The following is a 20,666-nucleotide window of genomic DNA, read 5'->3' on the forward strand; positions in this document are numbered from 1 at the left end:
CATTTAATGGGCTGATGCTTACTTTTGGAAACATCATTCTTTCAGAATACATCTAATTGCAAAAACTGATCGCCACCATTTTTAGCTTCCAGCACCAGGGATCAGGCCTAGAACTTGCAGACTCCTGTTTAAAACATGACTACCCATGTGTTCCATAGGGGGACATTTTAACTTGGAGTGCATGATGGCAGCCCAGGCTAGCTTCAGGAATAAGTCATTTTTATTTTCTATATGAATTCACTGTTATGATGTCAGCTGCTAACCTGGCCTGTTACCTTTTAGGCCACAGGTCAGGTGCTGCCTGTGGGGATGTGGTCTAAATAGAACAACCTGAGTTCAATTAGAGATTAATGGAATTTCCGATGGGCAACTGTTTGTCATCTTTCCTTGGGAAGAGGTGAGGTTACCTCAGGGTCAGAAAACTGAAAAAGAACTAACTACTTTTCTGTCTCTTTGTAATTTTTTAGATTTGTCGCTTATGATTTATTGGTGTTTTATACAAAGCATGATGTTTGAAGTGTGAGAGATATGCTAGATATAAATTATATAATTATATAAAGTATTGCTTTATTTTTATGAGAACCCCCACATCAAGGAGTTAACATACTATTGGTTCCAACACATGAAATGTTAAAATCAGGAGTGTGAAATAGGACATAGTTCTTTCAAATTCTGGTGCTTGATCCAAACACTCAGTCCTTGTCGAATGAGTTGTCCAAGTATTCACAAGAACATAAGGCAGCTGAACTCATCAAAGTTACTGACATTTCTTGTAGTTAATGTACAGCCTTTCTCATGCCAATTTTTGTGCTACATGCTGCTAATTAATAGATTTATTATTAGGACCTATTTCCCTTAGCAGAGGGGTCAAAAAACAGGGAGCATAGATTTAAAGTAATTGGTAGGAAGTTTTGAGGGGCTTTGAGGGGAAATTTCTTCACCCAGAGGGTGCTGGGGGTCTGGAACTCACTGTCTGAAAGTGTGGTTGAGGCAGTAACCCTCACCACATTTAAAAGTACTTGGATGTGCACTTGAACTGCTGTAACCTACAGGGTTACGGACCAAAAGCTGGAGAGTGGGATTAGTCTGGATCGCTCTTTGTCGGCAGGCGCGGACACAATGGGCCGAAATGGCTTCCTTCCGTGCTGTAAATTTCTATGATTCTATGATTCTTTATTGGCCTAGAAATTCGGACACACAATGCTCATTTTATGTGCGCTAAACTATGCTCCCATTGTGCAGGCAGGATGCGTGCACACATTTTCAGCCACAAGTGTGCCTTCCACCTTATTGGATAAGGTAGATGTGTTGGTGGTAGGAACACATGTTGGGAACATTTTAAGTGCAGAATAATTTATTTAAATTCAGGTTCTCCACATCTTGCAGGGCCTGTTTTTAATTTACTATTTTTTTGGCATATACCTGAAGATCGTTTCTCCCATTTTAAGCTTTGATATGTTCACAACATAACACACCTTTTTCACCTTGTTGATAGGGGACACCAAGATGCTGCCAGTAACACAACATCTGTAAGTAGTTTTTTTCTAGATAATCATTCATTCAGCATCCAAATTTGTCGGTCTGTTCTGGAATTCGAGATCATTTTCATTCTCAGAAATAGAGCAGAGTTGCAATGCAAAAGAAAAAAAATCATGTGCAGTCCAGCATGGCACAACAATAAGGGCGTTTGACTTCAAATAGAGATTCTCACTATAGTCTCCAGAGCAACAAGACCGTGTTTATTCACTAATAACAGTCAAAATAGTGCAAGCTCAGGCAGGTTTTGCTCATCCTGTTAGTCTGGTTTATGCAATTATTTTAAATAAGTTGAAAAAGTGGAAATAATTATTCTTGGCATTACAGTTTTAACGAAACTTAAAATTTATCAGTTATATAAAATGTTAAACTGTAATATATTGGCATGAAACACATATAAAACAACCCAGCTTCATTCAGTGATGTCAGTCTATAGTATGTTATACAATGCTGAGAAAATGAAAACTTCATGCCATGCCTCTGAGTCAGAAGGTTGTGGATTCAAGGAAAGAGAGAAAGAAGGAAAGAAGGAAAGAAAGAAAGAAAGAAAGATTTGCATTTATACAGCGCCTTACATGACCACTGGACATCTCAAAGTGGTAGCCAATTAAATACTTTTGGAGTGTGATCACTGTTGTAACGTAGGAAATGCGGCAGCCAACCTGCACACAGCAAACTCCCACTAACAGCAATGTGATATTGACCAGATAATCTGTTTTTGTTATGTTGATTGAGGATAAACATTGGCCAGGACACTGGAGATAACTCCCCTGCTTCTTCTTCAAAATATTGCCATGGGATCTTCTACGTCCACCTGAGAGGGCAGACGTGGTTTAACGTCTCATCCAAAAGACGGCACCTCCGACAGTGCAACATTCCCTCAGCACTGCACTGGAATGTCAGCCTAAATTTATGTGCTCAAGTTCCTGGAATGGGACTTGAACACACAACCTTCTGACTCAGAGGTGAGTGTGCTACCCACAGAGCCACAGCTTACACTCGCCCCTGACGCGGAATTGCCCTTTGCGCCACTGAAACGAGGTGGGGCGCTGTCTCAGGCACTCCACCTCGTTGGAGGGATGCTCCTGAGGCGTCAGTGTGGTGCTGAGGTCAGCGATGCGCTGAACAGGTCATCCCTACGTGGCTGCTCCGTGTAGTGCTAATGCGCCACAACGCCCCTCCCCTTTATTTAAACGGGAGGGCCGCTGTGGACTCTGCATGGCCCTTTAGTGGCCACCACTGGGCACCAGGGACAATCTTGACCAGGCCAGCGGCCCGGCACGCAAAGAGCAGTGCTGGACTGCATGATGGCAGCCCGATCAAGACGAAGGCCGCCATTGTCGGGCCGACGGAAATGTTGGCCAACAAAAAAGAAATGGCAGCCTGTGGCACACATGGCCTCCCTTTCAGGGGCACCCCGGTGGATGTCAGCGTGCCGCAAAGCTGACTTCGACCCGTGCCAGCCTTGCGTCTCGTGGGGCAATTTCCCCCACGGGAAGCAAAAGGGTCGACGTGGAGCGGTGAGGGATCGGCGCCCACGACGATGATGTCATCGCCGGGTGTGCGCCAGCCCGGGGCGCAAAACTCAGCGCAAGCTCCAAATCGCCCCCAAAATCTCAGGATAAATGGCCCCAGGCGTCACCACCACCCACCCCCGGGCAAAAAGGCAATAGCGGCCTGCTATCGCCTACCAGCAGTGCTAACGGGGCGCAAAACAGGGGGAATTTCGGCCCCTTTGTTTTTCAAGTTTTGCTTTCAGACTTCAAAGAGTCAAATTTATATGCTAGTCCCTAAGGTAAATGGGATGGCAGTTTCATATTTCCTAGTGAGTATTTTCGAACTATATATGTGCAGCTTTGGTTCCTGCCCTAGATTCAAATCTGATTCTGCATAAATAAAAACAGAAAATGTTGGAAATACTGTTAACATTTCAGGTTAACTCTGTTTCTCTCTCCTCAGCCTGACCTGCTGAGTATTTCCAACATTTTCTGTTTTTATTTCAGATTCTAGCATCCACAATATTTTGCTTTTGTACATGAATTGAAAGTTAATTTATAAATTAATTTCAAAATTCATGACTGTATAAGATTAGAATTTTTTTTGTAATATACAAATCGTGGAATGATTTGATGTCAGAGCACAATTTGTTGGATCACTGATATACGAGGGAAAATTTTAACACCCAGGTGATGGGCCAGTTGAACACATGGACCTACCACCTGAGAGGCCCAGTCCATTCTCATTAGATACTTCAATACAGTACTAAGGGAGTGCTGCATTGCCAAAGATGCCATCCTTTGAATGAGACATTAAACTCAGGCCCATCTTTTTGATTCGTAGAAGACCCCATTATATTGTTTTTTTCATCCAGTCCTCCATTGCGTCAGTGCAGCCTTCGGCCGCCTGAGGAAAAGAGTGTTCAAAGACCAGGCCCTCTAATCTACCACCAAGCTCATGGACGACAGGGCTGTAGTAATACCCGCCCTCCTGTATGGATCTGAGGCATGAACAATGTATAGAAGGTACTTCAAGTCGCTGGAGATATATCACCAATGATGTCTCCGCAAGATCCTGCAAATCCCCTGGGAAGACAGGCGTACCAACATCAGTATCCTCGACCAGGCTAACATCCCCAGTATTGAAGCACTGACCACACTTGATCAGCTTCGCTGGGCAGGCCGCATAGTTCGCATGCCAGACACAAGACTCCCAAAGCAAGTGCTCTATGCGGAGCTCCTTCACGGGCAGCGGCAAAGTTACCAGGATACCCTCAAAGCCTCCCTGATAAAGTGCGACATCACCACTGACACCTGGGAGACCCTGGCCAAAGACCGCCCTAAGTGGAGAAAGTGCATCCGTAAGGGCGTTGAGCACTTCGAGTCTCAACAGCGAGAACGTGAAGAGGTCAAGCGCAGGCAGCGGAAGGAGCGTACGGCAAACCAGTCCCACTGATCCCTTCCCTCAGCGACTGTCTGTCCCACCTGTGACAGAGTCTGTGGCTCTCGTATTGGACTGTTCAGCCACCAAAGAACTCACTTCAGGAGTGGAAGCAAGTCTTCCTCGATTCCGAGGGACTGCCTATGATGATGATGATATACTGTTTTAAAAAAGTGCAGTGAGTTTTTCTAGTGTTTTCTCAATCAATATCACTGAAAATAGATGAAATGGTTTTTCATTTCATGTGTAATATCATTTGAGGTATATAAGATTATTAAGGGAATGAAAAGGTAATACAGAATACTGTGCACAAATTGGCTGCTGCGTTTGCTTACATAGCAACTGTACCTGCATTTCAAAATTGAATGTGAAGTACGTTGGGACGTATGAAGATGTGATAAAGAGCCATATAAATGTAAATTCTTTGAAAGATCGATCAAATCAAACAAAGCAGGAAAAGCTTTTCATTAACTGGAAACCAATCTTTAAAGCTGGCTTTAACCCAAGGAAAACTGTTTTCTTTAAGCTGTTCCCCTTTCAAAATGGATGGTGCGAAAACAAGCCAGAAGTAGAAAGGTAAGTAAAACATTCAAAACTCCACAACGTAGGATACGTAGAAAAATGTAAAATTAATTTTCAAATAAATAATAGGACAGAGATTAGATGCAAAAAAGTGACAGCTGGGCAAGCACGTGTAAATTGTTTTGTAAAATTGTGCTTTAGGATTTAATGTGGTAGTTTAGAGTTAACACTAGTCCTGATATTTGAGTAGCTAATATTACTGTTTACTTCAATGTCATAGTGTGTGAGCTAAAAGAAACAAGATCAGTCAGCCCAGGGACATGGATTTTCCTGCATTTGCTTGAAATCTAATAATAATGCATTATCTAGAGATCACATATTTCAAACTTCACTGAATGGACCTAATTGTTACCTGCAGCTATCCCGAAAAGAAATTGTTGATGACGATGGGCCTTTAAGTATCAATAGAAAATAATCTTAAACATTGAATAGGTACATTCTGTGAGGTAGAATTGTCAGACATAAGTACATAAGTACATCAGTAATCGGAGCAGGAGTAGGCCATTTGGCCCCTTGAGCCCGCTCCGCCATTCAATAAGATCATGGCTGATCTGATCCTGGACTCAGCTCCACTTCGCTGCCCACTCCCCATAACCCTTTACTCTGTTATCACTTAGAAATCTGTCTATCTCTGCCTTAAATATGTTCAATGACCCATCCTCCACAGCTCTCTGGGGCAGAGAAGTCTATAAATTTACAACCTGCTGAGAGAAGAAATTTCTCCTCATCTCAGTTTTAAATGGGCGGCCCCATATTCTAAGACTATGTGACCTTGATGTAGTTTCCCCTATGAGTGGAAATATTCTCTCTGCATCCACCTTGTCGAGCCCTCTCATTATCTTATAAGTTTCAATAAGATCACCTCTCATTCTTCTGAACTCTAATGTGTATATGCCCAACCTACTCAACCTAGCCTCATAAGTCAACCCCCTCATCTCCAGAATCAATTTAGTGAACCTTCTCTGAACAGCCTCCAATGCAAGTATATCCTTCCTTCAATACAGAGACCAAAACTGTACACAGTACTCTAGGTGTGGCCTCACCAATACCCTGTACAGTTGGAGCAGGACTTCTCTGCTTTTATACTCTATCCCCCTTGCAATAAAGGCCAACATTCCATTTGCCTTCCTGATTACTTGCTGTCCCTGCATACTAACTTTTTGTGTTTCATGCACAAGAACCCCCAGGTCTCTCTGTACTGCAGCATTTTGCAATTTTTCTCCATTTAAATTATAATTTGCTTTTCTAATATTTCTGCCAATGTGGATAACTTCACGTTTTCTCACATTATACTCCATCTGCCAAATATTTGCCCACATTGGTATTCAGTTTTGGTCACATGAAATGAAATAGTTACATATGCATTAGAAAGGGTACTGAAAAGAGCAACAAGACTGGTCCCCAATTATTAAGAAAAACCCAGCTTATTATTTAAAAGGTATCATAGCATTTAGATATTATAGTGGGAAAGTTAGGCTGTTATAAAGATTATGATGGACTAAATAGCCTTTTCTTGTCTTAATTTTATTTGTTTTGCACCAAATAATCCCAGACTTTTACTTAATTTCGGGATAATAAGGAATTTACAACCTTGGTAAAAACATTTATTTATGATAGCACTTTAAAAATGTGAATCTATGAGCGGCTTTAACAGAAACCTGTGTAAAAGAAAAGGTTTTTTAAAAATTCTGCAGTTCCCAAAGAGTATTATGACCACTTTGCAGTTGGAGTTGAAATGCCCGCGCGGAGCCTGCCGGGAGTTGTAGTTGCGCCGCTCCACCCGCGCCGGGTTAAATCCGGGTTAGCGGCGGTCGGTCAGAACGACGACTCCCAGCGTGCAGCGCGCCGCCCTCCACCGTCCCAGGCGGTGATGCGATGCGAGCGGCTCCAGACATTTTGCTGCGGATTGCCTGATCTAAAGGTGGATTAAACACAGCGCTTGGTAACCATGTCCGGGGCCGCAGCTCCGCACTGACAGGTTGCCCGTTGAACCTGCCCCTCCCCCGATAAAACCCTGGTAGTTGTGGCTGGTCATTACTTTTTACTGCATCACGGAAAGCCGCCCGGGCCTAGCCTGTTTGTTTATCAATCGTTTGTTTGGGTTCATTTCAAGTCAAGGTTGGGGGGTGGGGGAAGAGCACCTGAAGGTTTGGACACCCTTCGTCTGCAAAAGATGGCGGAGACTAAATCCATTCACGAGAGAAGATTTGAAGCTGCTGTCAGTGTTATTCAGAGTTTGCCTAAAAACGGTGAAAGCATTTTTCTTCTTTCATATTTAACGGGGGCGGGCATATTTGTTAACAGCAGCTCTCTGAGAGGGTTGGATCTATCTACAAACTCTCCCCTCCGGGTTTAAATAATCTCTTTCTCCTTTCCCCAACCAGCTTGTCATTCCCATTGTCTGTTCTGCTAGCTGGAGCTGTCAAAGTGCACCCACAGTTAGACCGCTCTAAACTGATGTGTAGTGGCTGGTCAGGTCATATCACGTAACATGATTTGTGTTAACACATGGGGAAAGTGATTGGAGGGGGCACTGGTTACAGTTGTGCCTGAATTATGGTCAGCGTTAATTACTATAGGCCTGGTGATTCTATTTATACCCTACGTATAATTTGGCCTTTTCCTTTTGAAATTATTTTACATTTTGTATGGGGCTATTTTGATGAGGCATCTTTAATATGTTACTTCATGTTGGCATTGACATTTTATTGGAAAAACAGAAATTTAAAATTGGTCCAGAGCCCTGGGATTTATTTCTAGAAGAATAGAATTCAAAAGCAGAGAAGTTATGTTAAACTTGTATAGAACCTTGGTAAAATCACACTTATGAGTACTGTGCTCAGTTCTGGTCTCCATATTACAAAAAAGATAGAGGCACTGGAGAAGGTGCAGAAAAGATTTATAAGGAGGATATCCAAACTGAGGAAAGACTGAACAGGTTGGGGCTCTTTTCTCTCGACCGAATAGAGGCTTCTAAAATTATGTAGGGGCTTGATAGGGTAGATGTAGATAGGAGGGTGGGGGGGCGAGTCCAAAACTAAGGGTCATAAATACAGGATAGATACCGATAAATCCTATAAGAAATTTAGGAGAAACTTGTTTATGCAGTAAGTGGTGAGAATGTGTAATTCATTACCACATGGAGTAGTTGAGGTGATTAGCATATATGCATTTTAAGGGCACCCACAGTTAGACTGCTCTAAACTGATGTGTAGTGGCTGGTCAGATCATATCATGTAACATGATTTGTGTTAACACATGGGGAAAGTGTTAACACAAATCATGTTAGATAAGTACATGAGGAAGAAAGGTATAGAGGGTTATGTTGATGGGATTAGATGAAGTAGGGTGAGGAGGTTTGTGTGGAGCATAAATACTGGCATTGGCCAGCAAGGCCAAATGGCTTGTTTCTGTGCTGTAAATTCGATATAATTAAATGATGTGAGAAAAGATCATTATTAGCCCATCCCTCCAAATCCTACCTCACATCACAGCATTCAACTGCTTCATGAATATACCTGTGCTTTTACCCTACTGTGTTGCCTAGCAGATCGTTCCAACATTTCAGTTTTTGTGTAATGCACTTTGTTTGTTTTACTTTCTGTCAGTCATGGCTCAATGGCATGATTCGTTCCCCTGTTAGAAGGTGTGGACTCAAGCCCCACTCTAGAGAGAGCATATAATCTAGTCTGATACCAGTGCAGTACTGAGAGCACGTTGGAACAGTCAAAAGATCTGCCTTTTGAGTGAGACATTAAACCAAAGTCCTGTCTGCTCTCTCAAGTGGATATAAAAGATTCTGTGGCATTATTCAGATAGTTTTCTTGGTGCCCTCAACCAACATCATCACCAAAAACAAATTATCTGGTAATTTATCACATTTATCTCATTTATTTGACAGAACTTCTTTTGCATTGATTATCTACCATATTTCCCTGCAATGTAACAATGATTGCATTAAAATAGTTTGTTAGATGTGAAGTGCCTTGGTTTGACCTGTGGTGATGAAAGGTGTTCTATCAATTGCAAGTTTGTTTGTTCTTGTTTAATTTTATTTGTAATACCATGTGAAACATTGGCTGGAATTTGTGGTGGGTAATAACAGCAAATTAACAGCGTTCGTAGATATTAATCCATTGCAACCAACCGCAACTTCAGGATGTAGCGCATGCACATCTAAATGTGGAAATCCTGAAGTTAAGGTCAGACATTCACTGCTCAGACACTGGCTGCGTTGTGCACTCCCTTCCCATAGCCGGCAATCAGTAAAACTGACGAAAACTTGTTTTTTTCCGCAATAATATTGCTGTTAAATATCCCATTAAATGTTAAGCCTTGTTGGAAAAGGTGTAACTGGGGTTTTATCAGCATAGTGACTGGTAAACAAACATTTTGGCCCAGAAAATCTAATTTTTATATTTTGTAGGGTGTCAAATTTCTCCATTGTAATAAAATTACAGTTTTTTTAAAAAAGTTTGTTCGTGATATTTCAACTTCTACCTTATTCGCATGTGACTGTCCCAATTTTTTTTTGCTCTCTAACATTTTGAAAAAGTCCAGATAAAAGCAGCTTCTCGTTTCCTGTCTGAGAATTCTGCAATGTGATTGGCTGGTTAGACAGCTTGTTGACGTCACAGCAGCATCACACTAGGGATTCACGCTGCAGAGCGCTGAAATCAATTGAACATCAAAAAAGGCAAACTTCTCACCACAGATCACTTTGGGACAAGCGACGAGCACCTTTGTCTTGCTGCTGACTGCAAATTATGTGCCAATGATAACAGAAGATTTTTAATTGCTATTTCAAATGCGTATTTAAAATTCTAGATAGATGTTAAACAGACAATTAGTTTCATTGGTAATTGAGACATGAGAGCTATGGTTATCTTGTGGAAAATAGTCCCATCCCCTAAACTGATTTAATTAACTAGAAATATGATTTAAAATGTTATGTAATCTAACAGCTGCTAAAATTTGCCTTGCTGGATTTTTCACACAGAAGAGCAGCATTCATAACAGTGGGCTGACAAGTAATAGCGGACAAATGCAAAATCATGAGATTGGGAAAGGATAATAAATTAGTGGGAATATAAGCTAAATAGTAATAACCACAATACAGGAGAGGGATTTGGAAGTACTGGTGGATAGATCACTGAAGACATCAGCATATTGTTTGGCAGTTTTAAAGAGAACAAATAGGATCTTGGGCTGGAAAGCCAGTGAAATTGAGCACCAAATCTCAGGAAGTGATTACATTTGTACAAAGCATTGGTCTGGCCTCTTGTGTATATTGTGGGTCACTGTATTATGCAAATTATCTACAGACCTGGGAGAGAGTGCGATGAAGGAAAGCTTGTGATATAGAACAAAGGTGGGTAAATGGAGTTGAGGTACAGATAAGCCATTATCTAATTAAATGGCAGAACAGGCTTGAGGGGCTGAATGGCATACTCCTGTTCCTGTGTTTCAAGAATAATTGAATTCCATTTTATAACAATGCCATGGTGGGTTTAGAGCTCATGACCTCCGAGTTGCTAGTTCAGTACCGTAACTATTACACTACCATATTTAAATTCAAGAAAGTTGGAGAAAAAAAATGATAGTGAGATATGAGATGTATTGTGTGAAAAAATATTCCTTAGATATTGGAAATAGCTGGTGGGACAACAATGGTGTTTTCTGGTCCTAATGTTGCTATATGAAGAAAATAGAAAACAATATCTGGATTTAGATGTAAACTTACAAGTTGAAAACTTACTTTTGGTTGATTTTAATGATGGTTGTTCAACATTTTAAATAATTTCTTGTGAAACATGAGCAGGATCACTTGATTGTCCCTTTACCCAAGTATTCTCTTCAATAGTTGTTTTTTCTCCTTGTGTTAGAACATTTAGTGTGCACATGAGTGACTGTAAAATTTTAATAGTTTTAAATATGCATTTCTTTTAAACCAATGAAATGCTAACTATGAAGAACCGTTTACATTTCTGAACTTAAATAAGGTAAAATATTTGGTCATTTCTATACTTATTTAATTGCAAATACCATTGTCTTTTTATGACATTGTACATTTATATCATATTAGGAAATGCTTTTTACTACATCTGTTTCCACAGCTTAACCCATCACTCTCTGTCCTGAAATATTTTAAAGGCACAAGCCAAGCTCTAGCATTCCATTTCTTTTTGCTTCATAGAATCTTGTGTTTTTAATTTAATCTTGCTGGTGTAGTGAATTGGCATACTATTTTTTTTTCACCACAAAGGTATGTGTTTGAATTTACTCCTAAATGTTTTATAGGCTCAAAGCACAAAATTGCCCTCCATCTACCCCAAATTAACATTCTCTGTCAGAAAGGCCATGACAGAGGCTGCTTTCAAACCAGAGCAGTGAAGGTTTCCTAGCGTTAGACTTTGAGCACAGTAGAAGGAGCTTTGCTCTGTGTCTGGCTCATGATACACCTGAACTGACAATTTCTGATATTGGCACATGGTGCCCAAAATGGAAATGTGTTCCATTCTCCCAGACTTGCATTCCCTCATCTTGACTAGTATAAAAATGTACTAAAAATCTAATGAAAAAATAAATAAATAAGAGTAAGCATCACTAAGAGATGTTAGGATATGGGTTTCCAAACATGATTTCAAGACTAGGTAAGTGGCTGTTCTCTGAATTGCCAGGAGGAGTCTATATGCTTTCCCACAGAAGGAATTGTAATATGTGTAACTCCAGGCTGTGAGCACTGGCATTTTCTTCAGTTGACCGGAGTGTCTAATGTATATGGAAATTCTTCAGCATGGAAACAATTCATCGTGCACAAGATTCTTCCAACCATTGAGAAATCTACATGTATAGAATTTATGTTTGTCTGCTATGTTATGCATACTCTCCTAATCGGGATACACACCACTTGTCTAAGCCTAGAACTGTGAGATTCAAGGCTGGCCCATACATAGGCAGGGGTTTTGGTGGGTTTAAAAAGAAAAAATGGCACAGCTTACCAGCACAGAACACGAGTAAACTTCCTGCTGTTGTCAAGTTAGAGCAATCTTGTGTGTCAGAGTATTGGCTTTGTAAGAACACTGGAATTAATATAGGAACAGGAGTAGGCCATTCAGCCCATCAAGCCTGTACTGCCGTTCAATGAGATCATGGCTGATCTGTGACCTAACATCACATACCTGCCTTTGCCCCATATTCCTCAATACCTTTGGTTAACAAAAATCTATTAATCTCAGATTTAAAATAAACAATTGTTCAAGCACCAGTTGCCGTTTGCGGAAGAGAGTTCCAAACGCTACCACCCTTTGCATGTAGAAGTGTTTCCTAACTTCATCCCTGAAAGGCCTGACTCTAATTTTTAGACTATGCCCCTGGTCCTGGACTCTCCAACTAATGGAAATAGGTTCTATTTACCCTATCCGTTTCCTGCATATCCTGACAAGAATATTCATCAAGGGCACCAGATAAATTTTTAATGCGTCAGCTCAACTGTCACCAGCAGCTATCTGGGTTTACCACCCTGACTATGCCTAGGAGTTAATGAAGCCTAAATTTGGATTATATAAGCATTTACACTACTAACCTCCCATCAGGGTCGGCACAAGCTAGAGTAATTTAATTAACTCTTTCTTCCTAATTACCAAATAAGTTATCAGACATCAGAGTCGTGAACTAACAATTGTTTATTAATCTTAGAATCATAGTTAGCAACATTAAGTGTACCAGCGATAGGGTTACATGACAAAATAAATGGAATTACAAAGGCAGTTCAGTTATGTCACGTTAACTCAGCAGTAACTGTTTGCTGATTATAAATTGACAATTGAATTTATCGTCTGAGATTAATTCTGAATTAGATTTCTTATCTGTTGATAGCATTAGATAGCTGTCTGTTGATTAGATTAGATTAAAGACTATATGCTTGTAATTAGCAATGTTTCCAGAACTTGTGTAATCTTGTCCTTATGGGCTAGTGTGGATGAATAGGTTGCCTCATCACCCACTGTGAGGAGGGTGTTGGTCTTCTTAGATGCCAGAGTAATGAAGAGTAAGGAATGTCTGTAGACACACATTCACAGAGTTTCTATTTGCATGTCTGTAACAGACTCGTCTTTTCTCTGGGTTGTTTCTGTGATGCAAGACATTTTTACAGAATTCTTCCAGTAAGATACCTCAGTCTCCGTACCCTAATTTCCCATTTACCCACCAGTGGAAACAATCTTTTACTTTTTGCCCACAGTAAATATCGGCTGCTACTCTTCTGATGCCAATCCCACTCACCATGTTGCTGCTGCTTCCTGCGCTGCCAGGAAATGCTGGGTCACATACCCATCTCATTCGCCAGTCTCTTCGAGCCCCAATCCTTCATTCCAGTCTTCCTCTCTCCCCGACCCTACATTCCCCAGTCTCCCTGTCTCCCCATTCTCTGACACACTTTAATTCCAACCCAGCACTGTACCGCTCCCCGCTCTGTCTCCTTCTCCCCCTCCAGACCAGTAAGCAGTACCTAAGGAAGTAAAGGATACACACGATCAAAAAACGCTTGGCTTTGCTTTTCGTCTTGCCATTTTACCAACAAATGCACACAATGGTTAAAGTACTCGTGAATATGCTATACAAATACGAGTATTGCGATCACATGCCCAATGATGGTCTCTGTTACTAATTTTTAATTTACTATTCAAAAACGCATGAGCCACATCTTGATTCCCAATTAGCCACATGTGGCTAATGTAATGGACCACATTGGTATAGGTCAATACCTTGCTAGTTTACCCATAGATCTACTAGGAATCTAGAATTGCTAGATTTTAATTCACTAGTCTGTAACAGCTAATTTACCAATTTATTGAGTAGACTGGGTCTTTACTTGTTGGAGTTCAGAAGGATGAGGGGTGATCTTATAGAAACATTTAAAATAATGAAAGGATAGATAAGATAGAGGCGGAGAGGTTGTTTCCACTGGTCGGGGAGACTAGAACTAGGGGGCACAGCCTCAAAATACGGGGGAGCCAATTTAAAACCGAGTTGAGAAGGAATTTCTTCTCCCAGAGGGTTGTGAATCTGTGGAATTCTCTGCCCAAAGAAGCAGTTGAGGCTAGCTCATTGAATGTATTCAAATCACAGATAGATAGATTTTTAACCAATAAGGGAATTAAGGGTTATGGGGAGCGGGCGGGTAAGTGGAGCTGAGTCCACGGCCAGATCAGCCGTGATCTTATTGAATGGCGGAGCAGGCTCGAGGGGCTAGATGGCCTATTCCTGTTCCTAATTCTTATGTTCTTATGTAGGCTGGGCATCCGATGACTGTGTTAGTGTCTGTTCTGATGTAATACTTTGTAGATTTGTTGATACTCTTTTATAGTGACTTTCCATTTGCAACGTTATTTGCAGCTGTTTTAATTCGATTTTAACTGATATTTTTAAAAAGTGAAAATATTGGACTAATTAAATGTTTGAAATGTCTTTATTAAATAGGTTCATTTCAACCATCAAATGAGCTTATGCTGAAGTTCTACAGTTACTACAAGCAAGCGACCTTAGGGCCCTGCAGCACCCCTAGGCCTGGCTTCTGGGATCCTATTGGCAAATACAAATGGTGATGATTTACAATTACAGACTTAACTTATTGATGGTGTCGAATTGTCTTCATATCAATTGCATTCTGCTTGTCAACCTGAAGTTGGCTTTTCCACATGAATTTCTGTGCAAATACAATATCAATGATTGTAAAATTGAGTCCATAAAGTGTAAAATAAGGACAGCAATCATGTAACTGCAGAAATACAACTGATAGGATTCAATAATAGCCTTCAAAAGGGGTTTGGATAAATATTTGAAGGAAAAAAAATTGCATGGATATGGGGAAAGAGTGGGGGAATGGGACTAACTGGATTGCTCTTCGAAGGAGCTGGCGCAGACTCGATGGGTCGAATGGCCTCTTTCTGAGCTGTACTATTCGATGATTCTGGACTTTTAAAATTGGAGCTGCTGGTAAAGGTTTATTTTTCAAACTTTGGTGACTGATACTTTAGGAAAATTAGTCAGTGTAAGAATTGTGATGTGCGGTGGAAGAAAGGTTTGTACACTGGATTTTACAGAACATAAGAACATAAGAATTAGGAACAGGAGTAGGCCATCTAGCTCCGCCATTCAAAAAGATCATGGCTGATCTGGCCGTGGACTCAGCCCCACTTACCCGCCCGCTCCCCGCAACCCTTAATTCCCTTATTGGTTAAAAATCTATCTATCTGTGATTTGAATACATTCAATGAGCTAGCCTCAACTGCTTCCTTGGGCAGAGAATTCCACAGATTCACAACCCTCTGGGAGAAGAAATTCCTTCTCAACTCGGTTTTAAATTGGCTCCCCCGTATTTTGAGGCTGTGCCCCCTAGTTCTAGTCTCCCCGACCAGTGGAAACAACCTCTCTGCCTCTATCTTGTCTATCCCTTTCATTATTTTAAATGTTTCTATAAGATCACCCCTCATCCTTCTGAACTCCAACGAGTAAAGACCCAGTCTACTCAATCTATCATCATAAGGTAACCCCCTCATCTCCGGAATCAGCCTAGTGAATCGTCTCTGTACCCCCTCCAAAGCTAGTATAACCTTCCTTAAGTAAGGTGACCAAAACTGCACACAGTACTCCAGGTGCGGCCTCACCAATACCCTGTACAGTTGCAGCAGGACCTCCCTGCTTTTGTACTCCATCCCTCTTGCAATGAAGGCCAACATTCCATTCGCCTTCCTGATTACCTGCTATACCTGCAAACTAACTTTTTGGGATTCATACACAAGGACCCCCAGGTCCCTCTACACCGCAGCATGTTGTAATTTCTGCCCATTCAAATAATATTCCCTTTTTTACTGTTTTTTTTCCAAGGTGGATGACCTCACATTTTCCGACATTGTATCCCATCTGCCAAACCTTAGCCCATTCACTTAACCTATCTAACTCTCTTTGCAGCCTCTCTGTCCTCGACACAACCCGCTTCCCCACTAATCTTTGTGTCATCTGCAAATTTTGTTACACTACACTCTGTCCCCTCCTCCAGGTCATCTATGTATATTGTAAAAAGTTGTGGTCCCAGCACCGATCCCTGTGGCACACCACTAACCACCGATTTCCAACCCGAAAAGGACCCATTTATCCCAACTCTCTGCTTTCTGTTCGCCAGCCAATTCTCTATCCATGCTAATGCATTTCCGCTGACTCTGTGTACCTTTATCTTCTGCAGTAACCTTTTGTGTGGCACCTTATCGAATGCCTTTTGGAAATCCAAATACACTACATCCATCGGTACACCTTTATCCACCATGCTCGTTATATCCTCAAAGAATTCCAGTAAATTAGTTAAACATGATTTCCCCTTCATGAATCCATGTTGCGTCTGCTTGATTGCACTATTCCTATCTAGATGTCCCGTTATTTCTTCCTTAATGATAGCTTCAAGCATTTTCCCCACTACAGATGTTAAACTAACCGGCCTATAGTTACCTGCCTTTTGTCTGCCCCCCTTTTTAAACAGAGGCATTACATTAGCTGCTTTCCAATCCACTGGTACCTCCCCAGAGTCCAGAGAATTTTGGTAGATTATAACCAATGCATCTGCTATAACTTCTGCCATCTCTTTTAATACCCTGGGATGCATTTCATCAGGACCAGGGGACTTGTCTACCTTGAGTCCCATTAGCCTGTCCAGCACTACCTCCCTAGTGATAATGATTGTCTCCAAGTCCTCCCTTCCCATATTCCCGTGACCAGCAATTTTTGGCATGGTTTTTGTGTCTTCCACTGTGAAGACCGAAGCAAAATAATTGTTTACGGTCTCAGCCATTTCCACATTTCCCATTACTAAATCCCCCTTCTCATCTTCTAAAGGACCAACATTTACTTGAGTCACTTTTTTCCTTTTTTTTTTTAAATGACTGTGTCTGACTGGTTTTATGCTGTGAATTAGTCCCACTACAATTTAAGTTGAGACCGCCCAGGCACATTTTGCAATAGAACCTATTCAGCCATTGGAGAAAGATGTTCAACCATCAGTCTGATTTGAATCAGATCTGTGATTGGGACACTGTTCTCCATGTTGTTTAATGCGGTGCTTTGCCATACAAGGGGGCATAACCTTAAAATTAAAAATAGGTCATTCAGGGGCGAGGTCAGGATGCACTTCTTCAAACAGTGTCGTGGAAATTTGGACGCATCACCCCCAATAAGCTGTTGAGGCTGGATCAATTGAAAATTTAAAACCTGAGATTGGTAGATTTTTGTTAGGTAAGGGATATGGAATCAAGTCAAGAATCTATTATTCGGGAAGTTGTAACAGGACACTTAGAAAATCGTAATATGATCTGGCAGAGTTAACGTGATTTTAAGACTTGGATTTATTTATATACTTGTGCATGAAACACAAAAGGATCGTATGCAGATGCAGCAAGTGATCAGGAAGGCCAATGGTATCTTGGCCTTTTATTGCAAGGGGATGGAATATAAAAGCAGGGAAGTCTTGCTACAGCTATACAAGGTATTGGTGAGGCCACACCTGGAATATTGCGTGCAGTTTTGGTTTCTATGTTTACAAATGGATATACTTGCTTTGGAGGCAGTTTAGAAAAGGTTCACCAGGTTGATTCTGGTTGACTTATGAGGAAAGGTTGAGTAGGTTGGGCCTCTACTCATTGGAATTCAGAAGAATGAGAGGTGATGTTATCGAAACGTATAATATTACGAGGGGGCTTGACAAGGTGGATGCAGAAAGGATGTTTCCACTGATGGGGGAGACTAGAACTGAGGGAATGATCTTAGAATAAGGGGCCACCCATTTAAAACAGATGAGGAGAAATTTCTTCTGAGGGTTGTAAATCTGTGGAATTCGCTGCCTCAGAGCTGTAGAAGCTGAGACATTGTCTATTTCTGTCTTAAATTTATTCAGTTTCTTGAGCGATAAGGGGTTATGGGGAGCGGGCAGGGAAGTGGAGCTGAGTCCATGATCAGATCAGCCATGATCTTATTGAATGGCGGAGCAGGCTCGAGGGGCCGTATGGCCTACTCCTGTTCCTATTTCTTATGTTCTTATGTTATTATATAGTGCCTTTCATGACCACTGGACGTCTCAAAGCGCTTTACAGCCAATTAAGTACTTTGAGTGCAGTCACCGTTGTAATGTTGGAAATGCAGCAGCCAATTTGCACACAAGCAAGTTCCCACAAACAGCAATGTGATAATGACCAGATAATCTCTTTCTTTGTTATGTTGATTGAGGGATAAATATTGGCCAGGACACACGGGATAGCTCCCCTGCTCTTCTTCGAAATAGTGCCATGGGATCTTTTACGTCCACTTGAGAGAGCAGACAGGACCTCGGTTTAACGTCTCATCTGAAAAATGAAAGGGAAATCGTGTTTGACAAATCTGTTAAGAGTTTATTGAAGATGTGACTAGTAGGATGGATAAGGGGGAACCAGTAGATGTAGTGTATTTGGATTTTTTAAAAGCATTCGATAAGGTGCCACACAAGAGATTATTGCACAAAATTAGGACTCGTGGGATTGGGGGTAATATGTTGGCATGGATTGAGGATTGGACAGAAAACAGAGTAGGAATACGGCGAGTAGGAATAAACGGGACTTTTTCTGCTTGACAGGCTGTATGTAACTAGCTGCAAGGATCAGTGCTTGGGGATCACTCAGAGAGATATAGTCAGGTTGACTGGGCAAGAACATGGCAAATGGAATACAATGTGGGGAAGTGTGAAGTTATCCACTTTGGTAGGAAAAACAGAAGAGCAAAATATTTTTTGAATGGTGAGAGTGGGAAATGTTTTTATTCAGAGGGACCTGGTTGTCCTTGTACATGAATCACAAAGTGAACATGCAGGTACAGCAAGCAATTAGGAAAGTAAATGGTATATTCGCCTTTGTTACAAAGGGATGAGAGTATAAGAGTAAAGAAGTCTTACTACAATTATACAGGGCACTGATGAGACCACACCTGGAGTACTATGTACAGTTCTGGTCTCCTTACTGAAGGCAAGACATACCTTTTTAGAAGGAGTGCCACAAAGGTTCACTAGATTGGTTCCTGGGATGAGGGAATTTCCCTATAAGGAGAGATTAAGTAGACTCGGCCTATATTTCCGAGAGTTTAGAGGAATGAGAGGTGACCTAATTAAAACATATAACATTCTTAAGGTGTTTTGCAAAGTTAATACTGAGAAAATGTTTCCCCTCGCTGTGAAATCTAGTACATAGGGTCACAGTCTCAGAATAAGGGGTTGGCCATTTAGGCATTTATGACTGAGATGAGGAGCAAGTTCTTCACTCAGTGTTGTGAATCTTCATAATTCTCTACCTCAGAGAGCTGTGTTTGCTCAGTGGTTGAGTACATTCAAGACCGAGGTCGATTTTAAAATTTTGTGAGAATGCGGGAAGGTGGAGTTGAGGTAGATCAGCCATGATCTTGTTGAATGGCAGAGCAAGCTCGAAGGGCCAAATGGCCTACTCCGGCTCTTATTTCTTATGTTCTTAAGTCGTCATCTAATTGAATGGCAGATCGAGGGGCTGAATGGCCTACTCCTGTCTCTGTTTTGCTCTGAATTGTTACAACTGAACGATGCATCTCATAGTTGCCTTATTTCTGCTGCTCACAATGCTTTTATTTACAATCACTTGTTGAAAATTGCTACAGTTGCTGATTTGCAGTTCATTTGATAATTGCATTAAACTTTCAGTGCTCCTTCCACTAGGACCTGATCTTGTGCTTTGTTTAATACTCTAAAGATTTCTAATATAAATATTTCATTAAAATGTTATAATATAAAAATAAATTGCTGTCTTTCTTGGGCATGTTTGAGTAAATCTAACTTGTGGTTTGTTCTACCTTTAATCATTGGTGTGATGCATTTTCAGCATATAAAATAATCTCTGTTCTTCATACAAAGATTTCTGTAGAATGTGAATTATAGTACTAGCTTTAAGCAGATGAAAATCAATTACTCACTGTACTAAATGTAATTCATATTGAAATTTTGAGTACTCATGTTAAATACTGTAAAATTAAATCAACTAATTTTCAAATTTATTTTGAAAAACACATTATTTTTGAGCTGTTTGAAGCCTGATGATATTTTCAAGCTATGCTATTGGACACTGCTTAATAACAATTGTATTTTCAGTGCTGAACCATGAGTTCTGAGTGGCATGACCTTTCGACCTAATTAAAAAATAAATGTGATTGCTGTATATATCTGTGTATAAAGGGACCTAAGTTGTTTATGCGAGTAGAGACTCCTCATCTGACCCTCCAACTTCACTGAGGATTTTGTCACCTCTGTTCAGCTGTCTCGTCCACATCCCTCCCTTCTCCTTGTTCACCAAACCAAGCTTCCCTGGAGATTCCACGCTGCCCTAGCCCCGAACCCGCATCTTTTTCTCCGATCTCTCCTCAGGCCTTTTCCAAGCTCAGTTTGTCCACATGACCCCTCTGCTGCTCACTCGGCCCTATTCCCAGTAAACTGCCCAACTTCCCTTCCTGGTCCCCATGCTAGCTGACATTGCAAATGGTTCTCTCCCCTCAAGTGCAGTCTCTCTCCCTTTTTTCAAATC

General features: G+C 41.0%; 1 protein-coding gene across 4 annotated transcripts in view; it reads left to right on the top strand.

The window, feature by feature from the left end:
- Positions 1-6,923: 6,923 nt before the first annotated feature.
- Positions 6,924-20,666, top strand: part of acbd5a (acyl-CoA binding domain containing 5a) — a 118,509-nt gene continuing 104,766 nt past the window's right edge. For 2 of the 4 annotated variants that reach the window (XM_070881466.1, XM_070881468.1), the window contains exons 1-2: positions 6,924-7,304; positions 14,536-14,656. In XM_070881466.1, coding sequence (XP_070737567.1) covers positions 7,229-7,304; positions 14,536-14,656 — 197 coding nt within the window. In that variant the 5' untranslated portion in view covers positions 6,924-7,228. Of the gene's footprint in view, positions 7,305-8,663; positions 8,923-14,535; positions 14,657-20,666 lie in introns of all 4 variants that reach the window. The other 2 variants (XM_070881467.1, XM_070881469.1) reach the window with 2 other exon arrangements.

Source organism: Pristiophorus japonicus, chromosome 5, assembly GCF_044704955.1.
Source record: "Pristiophorus japonicus isolate sPriJap1 chromosome 5, sPriJap1.hap1, whole genome shotgun sequence".
Classification (NCBI taxonomy): Eukaryota; Metazoa; Chordata; class Chondrichthyes; family Pristiophoridae; genus Pristiophorus; species Pristiophorus japonicus.